Source organism: Macaca fascicularis, chromosome 7 (assembly GCF_037993035.2).
Source record: "Macaca fascicularis isolate 582-1 chromosome 7, T2T-MFA8v1.1".
NCBI classification, from domain to species: domain Eukaryota; kingdom Metazoa; phylum Chordata; class Mammalia; order Primates; family Cercopithecidae; genus Macaca; species Macaca fascicularis.
Window position 1 is genome coordinate 67,511,552 of NC_088381.1, and position 17,999 is coordinate 67,529,550.

At 42.2% G+C, this 17,999-nt stretch overlaps 1 protein-coding gene across 14 annotated transcripts in view; it reads right to left on the reverse strand.

Annotated features, from left to right (window-relative positions):
• Nucleotides 1-457: 457 nt before the first annotated feature.
• Nucleotides 458-17,999, reverse strand: part of SH3GL3 (SH3 domain containing GRB2 like 3, endophilin A3) — a 166,865-nt gene continuing 149,323 nt past the window's right edge. For 8 of the 14 annotated variants that reach the window (XM_073996537.1, XM_065548301.1, XM_065548303.1 and 5 more), the window contains one exon: nucleotides 458-1,120. Coding sequence is in view for 8 of the 14 variants with exons in the window: in XM_065548301.1 (XP_065404373.1) it covers nucleotides 915-1,120 (206 nt within the window). In the remaining 6 variants the exon portion in view is untranslated. Of the gene's footprint in view, nucleotides 2,497-9,476; nucleotides 9,674-17,999 lie in introns of all 14 variants that reach the window. The other 6 variants (XR_012415264.1, XR_012415263.1, XR_010588216.1 and 3 more) reach the window with 2 other exon arrangements.

The following is a 17,999-nucleotide window of genomic DNA, read 5'->3' on the forward strand; positions in this document are numbered from 1 at the left end:
CCTTCTTTTCAAATGGGAAATAATACCTGCCCCTTCCCATAATAGGATTGTAGACTCCAGTGGGCCAAAGCATGTGACAAGTGGGTACTGTAGGCAAGGCCAGGCACTGGTTCACTGAGCCTAAGAGGATGTTATTGGGGACTCAACCAACTCTTGACCATACTACTTCCTGAGCATCCATAACACAACTTGCTCAAAAAACCTATCCAAAATGTGGCAGCAGCAGAAGCTTGATTTGGGGTCTTCCATAAATAAACTTGAAGGTAGGCAGAAGGGCTTTCCATCCCCCAACTGGAAGGAGGATGAGTGTCATGTTTGAATCAGGTGGAAAGTGAAGGCTCCCATCAGGAGGCATCATCTAAGCATCCGCGCTGTGACACTTTGGTTGGCCATGGGGTGTCAGTTTGCAGCTGGAAGACTTAAAAATCAACAATTCAACTTAAAAATAACCAAGGCCTTTTGCCAACACAGTGTGTCATGTTTATTGGGCTATTCACAGGTAAGCTTAAAATACAATGAAGAAAAAAGACCAGATGTCATCAGGAATGTCGAGAAACAAAATATTTAGCATTTCTTAGTTTCAAATGTTACCATTTCATTGCAGCTGAGGAATACAGGCCATTCACTGACATAACTGCAATGGGTGAGACTTATTTTTAGTAACAGGAAGCATATACGTTTAACCAATGACTTTTAGCACAAGAAGCAAAAAAGAAAACAATATTTTCATGTAGCAAAGACAAGAAAATCATTTATACAAACTAAAGTGATACAAAATACATTATAAAGAGAACACACATACAAAAGTCATTAAGTTGGTCAAATAGCAAAGGATGTCACAGAACACCACACTGAGAGCACATTGGTGTGAATTCATTTCAGTTATGAAAGTATGTCCAGAGTGTGTTACACATTTACTGAGGTAAAGGCACGATCACTTCAACATAATTAATGGGGAAGAATCCGGATTCCCCGTGTATCATTCCTTCATACCAGTTTTCATCTATTTGATTGGTTAATGTAATGATGTCCCCTTCTTTAAATCCTAATTCTCCTTGGTTTTCTGGCTCAAAGTCATAGAGACCACGACAGCAGGGCTGGTCCATGGGAATGTTAGAACCTGTCCGCATGATATGGAGACAAAAAGTACAAGTTAACATGATAGATTATCCATGGGAAATTGGAAATGTGGAAAAACTTAGACCCTTAACAGCAGGTCCTGCTTCCTTCCCACAACAAGGCCAGCTCCACCCAGCTCACGGGTGCTGTTTGTGGTCTCTGGCTGCCTCAGCTCTCCCAGTTGCCTGCGCTGACCCCATAAGCCCAGTGTCTGTCTTTTCAATACTCCCAGGCAGAGAAGTCATGCCCAGCCCATCTCCCAAAAGCAGTCACTCAGCTCCAACTGAAGTCCTAAGGGAGGGACAGAGGAATCACAAGGCCCACCTCCTTCTCTCTGGGAGCTTACAGTTTCTTTGTGGGGATTGGAAAATACATGAGAAACTTTCATTAATCTGTTTTTGAGACAGAGTGTTGCTCTGTCGCCCAGGTTGGAGTGCAATGGTGTGATCCTGGCTTACTGTAACCTCTGGCTCCCAGGTTCAAGCAATTCTTGTGCCTTAGCCTCCCAAGCAGCTGAGACTACAGGTGTGCTCCACCACGCCTGGCTAATTTTTATATTTTTAGTACAGGTGGGGTTTCACCATATTGGACAGGCTGGTCTCGAACTCCTGGCCTTAAGTGATCTGCTCACCTCGACCTCCCAAAGTATTGGGATTACAGGCGTGATCCACTGTGCATGGCCAAAATACTTTTAGAGAACAAATATGAAGTGTATATCACTCATGGTTCAGGAGCTCTGGGGAGAGGGTAGCAGGGAAGACCTTGGTGGTCAGCAAGATCTTCCTAGTGCATGGGCAGGATGAGGGCTGGGAGGAGAGAAACCAGGACAAGAAAGGCAAGAATATTTACAGACAAGAATATTTACTGACGTCTATTCCCAGAATAACATCAAAAACAATTTTTTTCAAAACAAAAGCATGCTAATTGTAAAGAAAAAATACATGTATGCAAAATGGAGAAAGAAAAATCAAAGCTGTAACCCATTACCCCAGAGATAACTGGGCTAGCTTTCAGATTCCAGATGTCTTCATGATTACATTTGTGCATATATTTACATATAGTTGTTTTCATAAAAGATTCTTCTTGTACCCACTAGAGTGAATATATTCCAATTTTACTTTTAGTTACTTTTAGCTGTCAACTCTAACAATGTAACATTTCTTCAACTGGTCTCCTGTTGGACATTTATGGTTCTTCCTTCTTTTCCTTCCTTCTCTTCTTTTCATCTCTTCTTTTCCTTCCTTCCTTCCTTCCTTCCTTCCTTCCTTCCTTCCTTCTTTCCTTCCTTCTCCCTCCCTGTTTTTCTCGACTTCTCTTCCTTTTGCTTCATTTCTTTCTGTTGTCTCTTTTATTCCCCCTTGGCTTTTATAGACAATTCTTTGGGGGAAAAAAAAAAAAAAGCTTACACATAAATATCCACAAATGTGCACAACTAGTTCCTGAGGATAAATTCCAAGAAAAGAATTTCATGGTCATAGAACATGAATTTGTTCTAAAATATCTGACATTTAGTGTCAATTTATTTTTCTATTAGGGTTGGTGCAAAAGCAATCACAGTTTTTGCCATTACTTTCCATGGCAAAACCCATAATTACTTTTGCACCGACCTGATATCACTATTTTTCTTAAAATGTTTAGAAGTCCCTTTATACTACACATATTTACCCTTTATCTGTCATTTCTGGTACAAACATTATTCCCAACTTATCATCTCTTCTTTTTTTTTTTTTTTTCTCATTTTGTTTTTGAAGTTTTTGCTGGCGGTAGGGCAGAGAAGGGTTTCTGTTTTGTTGTGGCATGAATGCACAAATTTAAGAGTATAAACAGTCAAACTGATCACACTTTCCATTCATGGTTTATTCTCCACAGTTCTATATAAATACTCAACTAAATTTTATTCTAGTATTTTTATTTATTTATTTTTCATGTCAGAACTTTTATAATCCGTTTGGATTTTGGCAAAAAGAGGTAAATATCTATTATATTTAATAATGCTTATGCAGTTATACCAACATAATTAAATAATCCATATTTTCTCCAGTGATTTCAAGTATTGCCTTTATCTTTATCACATATTTAATTATCATGGGACTTAGATCTATTTTTGGATTTTCTATTTTGTCCCACTGACTCATTTTGGTAACAGTACCATATCGTTTTAAATACTGTAGCTTTATAATAAATGTTAATAGGCCAGGTGTGGTAGCTCAACACCTGTAATCCCAGCACTTTGGGAGGCCAAGGTGGGCAGTTCACTTGAGGCCAGGAGTTTGAGACAGCCTGGCCAACATGGTGAAACCCCATCTCTAAAAATACAAAAGTTAGTCAGGTGTGGTCGCACATGTCTGTAATCCCAGCTACTCAGGAGGCTGAGGCGGGAGGATCGCTTGAACCTGGGAGGTGGAGGTTGCAGTGAGCCAAGATCACACCACTACACTCCAGCCTGGGTGACAGAGTGAGACTCCATTTCAAAAATAAAAATAAATAAATAAATAAAATGTTAATAACTAGTAAAACTAGTTCATAGTCATTACTCTTCTATTTCAATATTTCCTTGCTATTCTCATGAATTCATTTAATTAGGTATATTTTAGTATTAATGTGACACGTTTCTCTCACAAAAATCTCACTTCAGTTTTGACTGGTTCATATTTTTTTTCTTTGAGTATTAATAAGATTAATCTTAGGAGTTTTTTTTCTTAATAAATGACTTTTGCCATCCTATTTGATGATTTCCATTTTTATTTCCTTTTTCTGTTATAAGACATTTTCCTCCCTCTAGACTTCAAGTGAGAATTGAAGCAAGTTCTGCCAGAAATTATGTTCTTTCCCCACCGAAGGTATGGGGTATTTCTATGGCTGTCCAAATGAGATGCCCCTTTGTCCTGGGGAGAGGTAGAGAGGTGACAGCATTGTGGGAGGAGGAAGAGAAGGATTGGGGCAGTGGAGATTCCTGGTGTGAGAAGGATTATAATATGTTTGTTTAGACAGCTTGAAATTCACAGAGTAGCGCCTGTTTCTCTAAGGAACAGGGCACTCTAAGGAGCCTTCATCAGCGAAGTTCCACAGGTTGTACCAAGGTGGCTTCCTGTTGCCTTCCTGTGGCAGTGGTTCTCAACTTGGTGGCACACTAAACAGCCCACTGCCCAGGTTGAACCCCAAACCAATGAAATCAGAAGCTCCGGCATCAGTATTGTTTGTTTCTCAGGTCCTTCCAATGTCCAGGGGAGGTTGACAACTACCAGTGAAATGATCCTCCCCCCTCCTTCCCCCAGGGAAGCGTTAAAGGTTAAAGAGACTCAGCTGGCGAGGAAAGGGAAGCGGGTAATGGTAGGGGAGCTCTTCTTCCTCTTCGGGGAGGCAGCTCCTGTCCCGGGTGATGACTTTGAAACTCTGGACCCACCTGCAATATAACCTCTACGATCTACATGATGTTTCTCGCCTCTGGATGGCTCCTTCCATGACAGACCCCACCCCTCCCTAAGTCTGTGTATTCCTCTTGTCATAATGATGAAAGCTAGGGGGTAGAAGGCTGTAAATATCAGGGTTTAGTTCACTATTTTTAATTTGAACAGAACAACATTCAACGATTTCAAACAAAGCATAGGGGAATAGAGGGCTTACAATACAGAACTTTTCATTTTCCTTGGGTCATGGAGTACATATATGGGTGGATAGGCGGGGGCTGAGCACTGAAAAGGGCAACCTGAGCCATGAGTCAAAGTCTACTTTATTAATGTATACTGTTTTAATGTGGATTATAAAAATAATTCTTATTCTTTTAGCATTTCTCCCACTACTAGTTTTTAACAGTCAGGTACTAGTTTTTAACAGAGTCAGGTACTAGTTTTTAACAGAGTCAGGTACTAGCTTTTACCAGTCAGGTGCCAAACCACATGGTAGTCTTGGGAAACATTTCCTTGAACACAGAATGTTAATGCTAGAATGGAATCTGGCAGTCCTCCATGAGTCCTCCCCTTTTCAAATAGAAGCCATCAATGCCTCTGAGAAGTCACAATGGCCTGGCCCCAGGGCTACTGGCTGAGCCAGAAACAGGAGGGCTCCAGACCCCAGGCCATCACCTACCTTGCTCCATGTCACCTCCTACATGATACTACTAAGGGTTGCCAAGACATTTCATAGGCTGATACACTGACTACAGGGCTAATGATTGATTGATTGATTGATAGATAGATACATTTATATATTTCCCTCCTATTTACTCTATAAGCCACCTGTAATGACCAAAATGCTTAATGGCAGGCATACACTTGTCCAAGTGTATGTACCACCTCCATGTGTAAACCAGGCCACCACCTCCATGTGTAAACCTGTTCTTGCTGCACACACACACAGAACAAATCATGGAAAAGCTGCATTACTCACTTCTCATGTCATTCATTCTTGGCAAGGAACCACTGCCACATTGCCCACTTTGATATTCTGAGAGCTGGAAAGAGACCAGCACTCCTATCACACTCCATCAGCACCTAAACCCAAAACAGGGCATCTCTCCAGAGACCACTGAGTAGAAAGACCCTGTTCGAGAGCCCCCTGACTCACGCAGTGCAAGTGCACCTGGCCCACCAGCCACCACTGGGCTGCCTAAAACACTAAGAGCAATTGGCACTTGCTAAGTAGGCACTTGGTAAATCCACCCCAACCAGAGCTCAGACTGGCTGCCCTGAATTACACAATGCAGCCAGATGATATTCTGAAGTATCAATGCCTTTTTCATTCTGGGTCATTTCTGTTGCTTGGGGCCCTCAACCCAAGGAGCTGGGGCTTGCCTCTTTTACTTGAGGAGGAGGGTAGAACCCAGACATGAACAAAGCAGTCAATGTTTAGCTTTTAAGTTCCCAAATAAAACCATTTCAGTTGTGACACATTGTGAAAGCCAAGGCTTTTAGGCTTTCATGCTAGAGCCAGGTAGGCTTTTATAAGATTTAAGAGCGAGAGCGATAGAGAGAGAGAGGGAGAGAGAGAGAGAAACTCCTGGGTTCCAAGGAACTAGAGTTTGAAGAACTCAGAGCCTAGCATTTTGATTACAAGCCATGGAGAAGGAGGAGCTGTTTCCTGCCATCCAGAGAAGAGATACAAGCTCTTCCTGGAGGCAAGGAAGTAGGGAAGGGGCCTGGAGTAAGAAGAGGATGAGCAAGAAAATTGAAATGCTCCTTGGATGCCACCCTGGGGAAGGGGGTCTTAGACTCCACTTTCCACAGAAATTCTGGGAGAAGGCAGCTATCAAAGTTCTCTGGACTAACACGGGGGCTGCAGCCCAGTGGAAACTAAGTGGTGTCACTAAGTAGAGATGGGGCCTGAAGGCTGGTGGCTCCCTGTGAACTGTGAACAAATTCCCTCAAGTTCCCAGCAGGAATGCTGAGGGGTCACTGAGGCCAGAGACAGCCTGGGGGCAGTGACACAGGGTTCCAAATGCAGAGATTCAGCAACCCAGAGAAGAAGGCCTGGGCCACAGATGTCAGCAGGTCCTGACCCAGGCCCAAGGCCTCCTGTGACGAGTCACCTCAGCTGTGGAAGCGAGCTTCCCTACCTGACACCATGACGTTCTGTAAACTCCCCACACATCCAGGCAACATCTTAGGACTGGATCAGTGGGAGGAGAGAACCTTCAAGAAAAACCAACAGCCCTGGTAGGGAATTTCTACTCTGAATTGACTGTTTAAATCCGGAATCGCCTAAGTCATAAATGGATAGTCTATGCTTTCTATTGGAAGAGACTGAGCTACCTTGAAATGGCAAGGTTGTGCTTTTTTCCACCATTAGAAGAAATGGAAAAAAGATTTTAAAACTTTTTTTTTTTTTGGTCAACAGCAGAAATGGAAAAAAGATTAAGTTGTTTCCGCCATTGGTCTACATAGAGGCTTGCAAGCAAGTTCAGTTCAGCTAAAGAGAAATTAAGTTGCTGCCCGCCTGAGTGACAATGTGTGAATTTTCCCTTGACACAAAAGTCACCACGGATGGAGCCCCAGAGTCCAGGCAGAATGGGCTGGATTTCCTCAATGGAGGCTTTCCAACTCTGTTAGATATGAGCCTCTCCAAGAGAGCTGAATGCCTGGTTTCCCACCATCAGAAGCCAGCACCTCAGCTGAAAACATCTCGTAAGAAAAGACTGGTCCTAACCAGTGTCCCATCTTTGTTGACAACCCCCTCCCGTTTCCCCTGTGGTCCTGCAACTGGCAGTTCCTCATCTACCTCCACCTCCTTGCTCTCTCGCATTCAGTAGCTGGCACCTGGAATCACTGGGCATAGTTGCACAGGAGCTCCCAGCTGGCTGCTGTGGATCTGGGTGCCCTTGAACAGGCGGCTGAAACTCCTGACTCTGGGCCGTCCAGTGAGACGGCTTCAGCCAGGGTTGCCCTCCCCAAGTGGCCCTGTGTTTATTTTCTCTTACTCCTGAGACCTGACTTCAACCAAACGTGACAGCCAAGGTGGGAAAACACAGTCTTCCTTGTTAAAGTATTGAAACAAAGATTATTTTAACAGAGAAAAGGGAGTGTCCCTGTTAAATATTTATTATTCAAGCTCTGTTCCACACCATTAGGAAAGAGAGAGAGAGAGAGAGACCCTACCCCAAGAGTTTAAGATGGCTGGTCAGTAAGTACTGTATCAGTAACACAGTAGGAGGTAGGAAAACCACGTTCCCCCTGAAATAAACTGAACTTCCCTCTTGGCATTAATATGGTTCAGTCCCTCTTATTTTAACAGCAGGAAAATTATTTGCAGTTCCCCTCTCCCAACTCCACTAATTTTATTTTTATATATATATATATATATATATATATATATATGTATACACACACACACATATACACACACACATATATATATATACACACATATATATATTTTGGCTAAAGTCTCTGCTGCTGCAAAGGGTTACTTGCATATGCAGAAATGCTGAGCACATTTTATTAAGGTAGAGGCAGTCCAGTCTACAATTCCTCAGCCCCACTCAGCTACAGGGATGAAATAATAACTCCCAGGTGTTAGTGTTTACCATGTGCCAGGACAATATTCTAAGTGCCTCAGAGATATTAGTGGATTTATGGATTTAATTCCCAGAGAAATTCTATGAGTAGGTACCACTATTTCCCCCAATATGAGGGATGGAGAAATTGAGGCATACAAATTTAACACAATTAAGCCACAGCACTGAGACTTGACCGCAGGCCAGGTCGAGAGTCCGTGTTCTTGATCGCTATGCCATATACCGCTCTGAAAATGGTTAGTTTGTGGTTTTATCCCTACTCCTTTTCTTCCTGTTTTCCTTTTTTTTTTGAGACTGTCTTGCTCTGTCCCTCAAGCTGCAGTACAGTGCCCTGCTATCGGCCTGCAGCCTTGACCTCCTGGGCTCAAGCAATCCTTCCGCCTTAGCCTCCTAAGTACCTGGGACTACAGGCACCATCATGCCCGGATAATTTTGGTATTTTCTATAGAGGTGGGGTCTCACTATGTTGCCCAGGCTGGTCTCAAACTCCAGGGCTTAAGTGATCCTCCTGCTTTGGCCTCCTGCTTTGGCCTGGAATTACAGGCATGAGCTACCATGCCCGGCCTTCTCCCACACCATTTCTGAGCCAACTCCAGACAATGGGGTGGCCCATCAGCTGGGCTTGGAATGAGCCTTTGGGTCCTCAGTTTGGCATACCTCAGGATGCTCCCAGGCCTTAGAAGGATCTCTAAGAGCATTATCTACCTAAATCCTACCCAGATCCCCAGGAAGGTCTGTCCATGTCCCACCTAGCCTTGCCTGGCACACCTGAAAGATAACTTCCGGGCACTTAGTCTCTATCCTGTCTTCTTCAGCCTGAGTTCCAGCTTCAAAGTGAGCAGCTCAGGCTTCAGTTAAAAATAGTGCCCACTCCAGGTGGTGAATTAGACACCAGAGTAGAGATGGCATCAGAAGGGACTGGCATGTCTGCAGCCTGGCCTTCTCATCTTCTCTCTCTCTCCCATATGCCAGGATCTGGAAGCCTGTTCTCCAGGGCTCCATCTCTAACCCTGACTTTAAGGGAGGTGAAGGTGGAAGGACTGGTCAGTGGTGAAAGGGGCGTCCTTTTCTCTGTTGCACTAAAAATCACATTTCTTTTGTGGAACTTGGGTTCTTTTCAGACCACCGAAGGAGCCCACTGTGCTCACTCCTTTGCTGGCCTTGACTGTGGGGACTTCGTGATCTGGAAGCATTCAGTCAGAGCATCCCCACTGAAAGGCAAACTATGACCCACCCCTACAGCTATTTTGAGGGGCAAAGGGGATGGAGAGAGAAGTAATTCACACAATGTTGTCAACATAAGTCGCTGTTGGGGTACAAGGTATGGAGTCTCCCAGAAGCTACTGACCTGAGAAGGGCTCTTTGTCTTTTAGTAAATCCCCCAGACTGTTGTGTCTTTTGAGTGTTTTTGTTCCTGCTTTTTATAGTTTTTCTCTTGCCTCCCTTGTAGTCTGGCTGCGACCTGTCACTTTTTCCTGCCGTCAATGGCCTTCCCGAAGCAGTCCCTTGGGCCTTCCTAATCTGCTGGTTCCAGTCTGCTGTAGGCTGGGAAATCAGATAACCGATTATATAACATTAACAGTGCTGCATTGTGGGCTCTTACTCTGTACCGAGTCCCTTGCCCAGTACCCCTAATTCACAAGATCCAATTTAATCCTTAGAATAATCCTGTGAGGTACTAATGAGAATCCGCATTCGTTAGATGACGAAATTGAGACCCAAAGGTATGAACTGAGACAGGATTCGGGCTTCCCTCTGACTCCAAAGCCCACTTTGCAGTAAGGCAGGTAACACCCCTTTGGGCTGGGTGGGCTCATATTCTGCTCACTTTCTGGCCTGAAGTCAGGAAATCCAAACGTGTTCCCTTATTACTTACACCAGTTGTAGAGCAGCTGAGGAACAGACAGGAAGGTGGGGGGAGTCCACACCCCAGTCAGGAATGGGACCCCAAGGATCCTGGAAGCTTCGGTTCCAGAACCCAGGTGACCTTGAGGTTTGACTGTACCTGCGCCATCCGACTAGAGAGTTCATCTCCTACCATGGTGGGGTAGAAACCTGATTTGGAACTTTCAGGTTTATTTCTGGTTCCAATTCATTTTCAAACTCTCACCGAGTGTTTGAAAGCATGGAGCCAGGAGCATGGAGCCAGGCACCATGCTCAATCTGTGAGATACCATCTCCTCTGAGTTCAAACAAGCATATCTGATTCAAACTCCCTTCAAAAAGTTTCTTTTTTCCCATTTATAATCTCAAATTGTTATGGCAGAATTCGTTTGAAGCACATACTTTCTCGCTATCTAACCCAGACACAACACTGGTGTCCAATGCTGATAGATACCACCGACACTATCTAATTCAACATCTCTAACATATTGTTTTTCTCCATGGGTAAGAGCGCACTGGACAGAAGCTTCAGATCTCTGCATCTTTGCTGTGGATTAGGTCATCTTTGGGTCCTGATTTCCTTATCTGGAAATTTTAAGTGTTGGTCTATGATGGTTAAGTTGTACATTACCAAGTAAAATCTAGTAAAAGTCTATGAACTGTCTTTCTAGAAATAACAGCCCTGTATTTATCCACAGGAGATGTGATTTATTGAAATTACTTGTCAATGGAACTCAAGCTTAACCATTAAAATCTGTAAAAATAAGCATGTGTGCTTTATGTTAAGCTTAATGCCAATCTTCCTCAATTTACTCGAGTTATATTAGATGGGTTTAATTAATAAAGTTGTGCCCTCCTCCACCTTACAAAACCATGACTTGTCTACTGAGATGACGTTTGCAGATAAATATCAAAACCTGCGGCCCATTTATTTATCAAAATAAACTTTCTGGCAGGTGACCCCTCTATTGCAACCAGATCCAATGTGTGTGGTTTGTTTTTGTTGCTGTTGTTGTTGTTTGTATTATTATTATTATTATTTTGCCACTCTGAGTTCTGGAAAACGAAAATGCAAACAGCAGCCTTCATTAGAGTTGGCTTTCTGGCCACTGGCATAGTGATCAGCTTGCAGATGATACCTTGTCTGGCCTGCTCCTTGCTTTTTCACAATGTGGATTAGTTGCCAACATCTAAAAGTCAGGAGATGTCACATAAACATAGGGTTTCTGGTTAATCTTGAAAAATCAGAAAGGCTAGCTATGATGGGCCCACATTCTCAGGCAAGGGGCACTTGTCGTAGACTATTGGCCATCCCCTTCAGAAAGAACAAGTGTTTTCTAGTTGTTGAAGGACACACCTCTCTCTGTCATGATCCTGACTTGGAAGCTTAGAGTCAGCCATTTATCACCAGCCTTGCACTACCTTCTTACACTTTTCCTATGTCTCTCATTCCTATAATCTGGCATTCAAGTTTGCACTTGCAGCCACATCCACTGGACAACTCTAAGGGGTGTCATTCATATGGGTTCAGAGTCCCCTGGATGGTGCAACACCATTGTTGCCTGGTTTGTAATCCCAGGAAACAACTGACTTCTACTGTATTTTTTAAAACAAGTACATAAATTAATATTTAGATGATGGTATTTTACATTTTAGCTTACAGATCAAATGTATCATTATAAAGTATATGTTAAGATTTTAAAATATGCAGCATCGGAGATCATTTCAGCAAAGTCAAAATTCCCACAACTAAGTCGGAATTTATGTCTTATGGCTTTTCAAAACTCTTTTTACAGGCTATTTAGAATAATTGCAGAAAATCATTCCCTGCAGTGAGGAAAACTTCCCTCTCTAAATCTCCCTTCAGACTGGAAAATAACAGAGAGACTCTTCCGGTTCACCTCACCAATGGCTACTGATCAGCAATAATAATCATATTTCAACTTTAATTTTTAAAATATTTTTTAAAATATAGAAAATATTAAATGTTCAACCTATCCACGTTTCAAATTATTAAGAATGCTAAGTACTCACAAAAGATAACTACTGCAGCCACAGAATTTAGAGCTAGAAAGTACCTTGGAATGTATTAAGTCCAATCACTTCCTCTAGGAACAAGTTCAAATCGGTCTAGAGGTGCTAAGAAACTCACCCCAACTGATACAACTAAGAAGTTCCAGAATCTGAACTACAACATGGGACTCCTGTTTCCTTATTTTTTTCTCTCTTGCCAATAACTCTGACTCTGAAGCACTACTGATAATACCTAGAAATGGATCTGGGGGGAAGGCTGTTAGTGGGGAAGGGGAATAGAAGAAAAGAGGTGGAAGGAAAGAAATGTAAGAAACAACCTGCTGACCGAACAATCACCATTGTCACTGCTCTGTGAAATTTTAATTTCCTCTATGGAAATGTAGGTTAAAAAAATTGCATATATTTCTATTTGTAAAGTGTTCATCTTCTTTAATTTTCAAACTTCATATTTCACTTTTGAATAAATATTTATTTTCTAATGTAATCCTAGACATTTTGTGCCAATGAGGGGAATGACTTAGGCTCTAGAAATTACTTCCAAGCTGCCTTAGAAGTGTCAAGAAATTTATAAAAGTCTCTTTTATACCTAAAGAGAGTTAGAATGTCTTAATACAAGCCATTTGGGAAATTTATTTCACCTCACTCTGATGTGCCTGTAGCACACATTTGGAATGCATATTTGTTAACTAATTTCAGTCTCCTATATGTTTAAAGCAGGTCCCAGTTTGGGGCATATTAACCCTTAGTTGTGATTACACAAAGTGGTACCCCTTTTAAGAGTTTCGGCAAGAAGAAAAAAAAAAACTTCATAAAAAATGAGTTGATAAAATACACTTTGTCCTTAGTCTTTAAATATATAATTCAGGAGGTGACAACCTGGGACCCAATAAAAATTCCTCACGGGCGGGGAAGATACTTGAGCCTGGGTCACAAGTTCCTACACTATTTTCTTCAAAATCAGTGGTTTTCTGGGAGCTACACAGGCACACGTTTCAGCTCAAGGATGTTTCTTGGCCTCCTTTTCTCTTTGGGGACAGAGGGGCAGCTTACACTGATGAAACAGCATGACCCTACACTCGTGGGCTTGAACAGGCAGTCGTTTCTCCCAGCCAGAACCTAGAGTTGGATTTTGTCTGCAATCTGTCATTTCAAGATGTGATTCTCCTCCTTCTCCATTTTGGCTCACTTTACTCATTCTCTTAACTACCTAGCAATGATATTATCAAAGATTCCATCTCAGTCCCACGATGCATTCTGCTTAATTGACTTATGTTCTCTCATCTCTCTCTTTTTTTCTTTAGAAAGAAGAAATGATGAAGAAAATGTTCTTGGAATTCATTTCTGGCAGTCTCATGAGCTTTGCTTTCATTTGTTAGAGAAATGCTTGACATTTTTCCTTTACTTTATAAACACTATGTGCAAATCATTCAGAATCCTAATGGAAAGTAATTTCCCATTAATGCAGGCTATAAATGTCATTTTCTTTTGAAACTGTGCCTCAAAAACAAACAGTACAGGACCCCCTTTACACTCACAAATTCCACCCACAAATCAAGGAAGCCCAGTGCTAGGTGTGTGAGATGGGGACTTGAAGCTACCACCGAGGGAAACTTAGAAGAGGCAGCCTGGGACAGGCACAGGCAAAAGACACACAGTGGCACACAGTAGTTTGCTGCAGTGGAGCATATGGGACACTGAGCCTTCTTAAAAGCCAGCTTCTGCACATCTGTGATCTCTGTCTGAACATCGCCCTTCTAGGAACTTAATCAGTCTAGGGACCCAGCTACTGGCCAAGAAAGAGGGGACAAAGTACTGACATGCGCGACCTCAGTGAGGAAGCCAAAGACCTCACTGTCTTCTGTTTTTCCCTTCCAAGTCAGATGCATTCAGCGGGCTCCCTTTGCAACCACTTGCTGACCACAGATTCCCCATAATCATGAATCTTGGAAATAAATCATTCCCAATGCTCCTGGCCGTTTCATAACATTCCCTAGTATTCTTTCTTAATGACATAACATGAAATATCTATAAGGTAAAATGCCCAGCTCTGCTACTTCCTGGCTCTCTGATCTTGAGAAGATCTCACTTAACCTCTCAGAGCCTCTACTTACTCATCTGTAAAATGGGGACTAAAAATAGTACTAGAGATGTATACAAAGTATTTATACAATATCTAACCCATAGTAAGTAGTCAATAAGTGTAGTTGCTATTATCACTATCTTATTATTTATTACTTTTTTTAATTTTCACTTCCTTGGAGTACTGTTATGAGGATGAAATGAGTTATGTCTATGTCTACACAGCACCAAATACTAACTCCTGGCATACTGTTGGCACTCAAATGCTAGGTCCCTATGACCTTAAGGGATACTTTAATTCAAATACCTTTTCATTTTTATAAGGCTTAACACACTCTACACTGCCAGTCTGTGAGCTCAATCAAAGGAAAGTTGAGCTCTCTCTTTGGTGGCAAATGAGAGAATGGTGTCTTGGGAGCTTGACCTGAGGTCCTATCTCTAAGAACTACTCGGTTGCAAGCTGGAAAGGTAGAGACAATGGGGCAAGGACTGAGCCCTGGGGTTCTGGGTTCTCCTTTCCTACCGGCATTGAAGGAGGGAAGCTGAGGTTGAACTCACTGTGAAAAGTTTTAGTTAATTTGCTTATACCTAGCTGCTGCTGCTGCTTTTTTTTTTTTTAGACAGAGTTTCACTCTTGTTGCCCAGGCTGGAGTGCAAGGGTGCGATCTCGGCTCACCGCAACCTCACCACAACCTCTGCCTCCCGGGTTTCAAGGAATTCTCCTGCCTCAGCCTCCCAAATAGCTGGGATTACAGGCGTGCACCACCGTGCCTGACTAATTTTGTATTTTTAGTAGAGATGGGGTTTCTCCATGTTGGTCAAGCTGGCCTCAAACTCCCGAACTCAGGTGGTCCACCCGCCTTGGCCTCCCAAAGTGCTGGGATTACAGGCATCAGCCACCACAACAGGCTGAAACCCAGTGACCGTTAGATTATGGCAAAACATTTGAAAAACTTTTTGCCTATAATAACTCTGGAAGCAGACCACATACCAGCAGCACTAAAGAAAGAAGGTGAATAAAATCAGAAGGCTGGATGTTAGCTAAACCTTGGTATGTGTAGCAAGTTATTATAAGAAAGACAAAAGTTGCCCAGTCTGCAAGCAAAGATAAAAGAAAGAGCAGAGGTTGGTTCCTAATGCATTAGAAAAGCAAACTTCTGTACCCCAAAGAAAACAAGATAAGCAGATTGCTCTTCCGAATCATTCTCAGAGACCTCCCTAAACCAAAGGAACTCAGTTGTGTGGCAAAGATGCAATGAAAGGTGTCACCTTCCTACTCAAATCTGCTGTTTCAGGTAGTCTCAAGGTAGCCTCTGTAAGTTAAGAAAGTGAAGCATGGGTGAGACAAGGAAGGAAAGAAAGAAACGTTTTAAGAGCTATATCTAAGAAAGAACCTTGAATGTATTTACAGGCACATGGAACTGCCTGGAAGTATATAGATCAGAAGATCACTATGTTTTTTAAGAAATCAAGTTGTGGACAGTGTGGTGACTCACCTGTAATTCCAGCAGTTTGGGAGGCTGAGGCAGGTGGATCACTCAAGGTCAGGAGTTCAAGACCAGCCTGGCCAACATGGTGAAGCCCCATCTCTACTAAAAATACAAAAATTGGCCAGGTGTGGTGGTGCATGCCTATAATACCAGCTACTTGGGAGGCTGAGGCACAAGAATTGCTTGAACCTGGGAAGCAGAGGTTGCAGTGAGCCAAGATCCCACCACTGCACTCCAGCCTGGGCAACAGAGCAAGACTATCTCAAAAAAAAAAAAAAAAAAAAAGAAAAGAAAAGAAATCAAGTTGTGATAAGAAGTGTAAACCTAACCTGAAGACATCTGTATCTACTAAACTGTAAGGAACCCACAAGGTCCCTGAGCAGCAATAAGCACAGATGTCAAAGAAGGCAGCCCTCCAAAGCCCACTTACAATGTGGTCTTGGAAGACACATTTCTCAGAAAGCAAATCTAGGAGCTCACAGAATAAAAGACAAAAGCATCTCCCTGATCCAAAATCCAGAGAGCAGAACCAGGGTCTAATCAAGACACTTTCTTTACTGCCAGGGTAGGGGTCCTTGAAATTTCTGTCCAGCAGGAGTCCATCATTGTTATGGACTGGTGTATGCAGTGTAGTTCTATTTGCTATGGCCTGAATGTGTGTGTTCCCCCAAAATTCATCTGTTGAAATGTAATCTCCAATGCAATAGTATTAAGAGCTGGGACCTTTAGGAATTGATTAGGTAATGAGAATTAGTGACTTGGGGGTGATTAGGTCATGAGTAGAATTAGTGCCCTTATAAAAGGGACCTGAGGGAGCTCATTTGCTCCTTCTGCCATGTGAGGACATAGCTAGAAGATATCATCTATGAGGAATGGGTCTCCACCAGGCACCAGTTCTGCTGGCACCTTGATTTTAGACATCTCAGCCTCCAGACTGTAAGTAAAAGCTACCCACTCTAAGGTATTTTGTTACAGCAGCCCAAACAAAGATGCCATTACAACTGGATAGCAGCTGCCTAGCTAGAGGTTGTACTTCCCAAGTTGCTTTGCTACTAGGTGTGGCTGTTTGAGCGCTCATCCCTGGAATGTCTGTGTCATTTCCACCTGTGGGTATAAGAGGAAATATCTAGCCTAAATGTTTGTTCCTTCTCCCCTTCCTGCTGGCTTGAGTGGCAATAACTAGGAAGCCATATGATGAAGATGGCAGAGCTGCCATCAGCCTAGACCCCTGAGAGACTTTATGCATTAGAACCACCTATCTTCTTGGAATATTCTCCCTGGACTGTGGCAGGAGTGAGGAAATTCTATTTTACTGCATTTCGGTTTTGTGGTTTTTTTTGTTGTTTTTTTTTTTGAAACAGAAACTAGTGTTAGCATAATACAATACAAAAAGTCTTTTGGACCAATAACAAGCAGCAAGAGAAACCTGAATGGACCAATAACAAGCAGCAAGACTGAAATGGTAATTTAAAAATTACCAAAAAAAAAAAAAAAAATGTCCAGGACCAGAAGGATTCACAGCTGAATTCTATCAGACATTCAAAGAAGAGTTAGTGCCAATCCTATTGACACTATTCCACAAGATACAGAAAGAAGGAATCCTCTCTAAATCATTCTAGGAAGCCAGTATCACCCTAATACCAAAACCAGGAAAGGACATAGGAAAAAAAAAAGAAAACTACAGACCAATATCCCTGATGAACACAGATGCAAAAATCCTTAACAAAATACTAGCTAAATGAATCCAACAGCATATCCAAAAGATAATCCACCACAATCAAGTGGGTTTTATACTAGTGATGCAGGGATGGTTTAACATACGCAAGTCAATAAATGTGATACACCATATAAACAGAATTAAAAACAAAAAGTACATGATCATCTCAATGACACTGAAAAAGCATTCGCAAAATCCAGCATCCCTTCATGATTAAAAACCCTCAGCAAAATAGGCATACAAGGGACATCCTTAATATAATAAAAACCATCTATGACAAACCCACAGTCAACATAATACTGAATGGAGAGAAGTTGAAAGCATTTCCTCTGAGAACTGGAACAAGACAAGGATGCCCACTCTCACCACTTCTGTTCGACATAGTACTGGAAGTCCTCGCCAGAGCAATCAGACAAGAGAAAGAAATAAAGGGCATCCAAATCAGTATAGAGGAAGTCAAACTGTCACTGTTTGCTGATGATATAACTGTATACCTAGAAAACTCTAGAACCCAAAAGACTCCTCCAAAAAGCTCCTAGAACTGATAAATGAATTCAGCAAAGTTTCAGGATACAAAATTAATGTATATAAATCAGTAGCTCTGCTATATAACAACAGAGACCAAGCTGAGAATCAAATCAAGAACTCAACCCCTTTTATAATAACT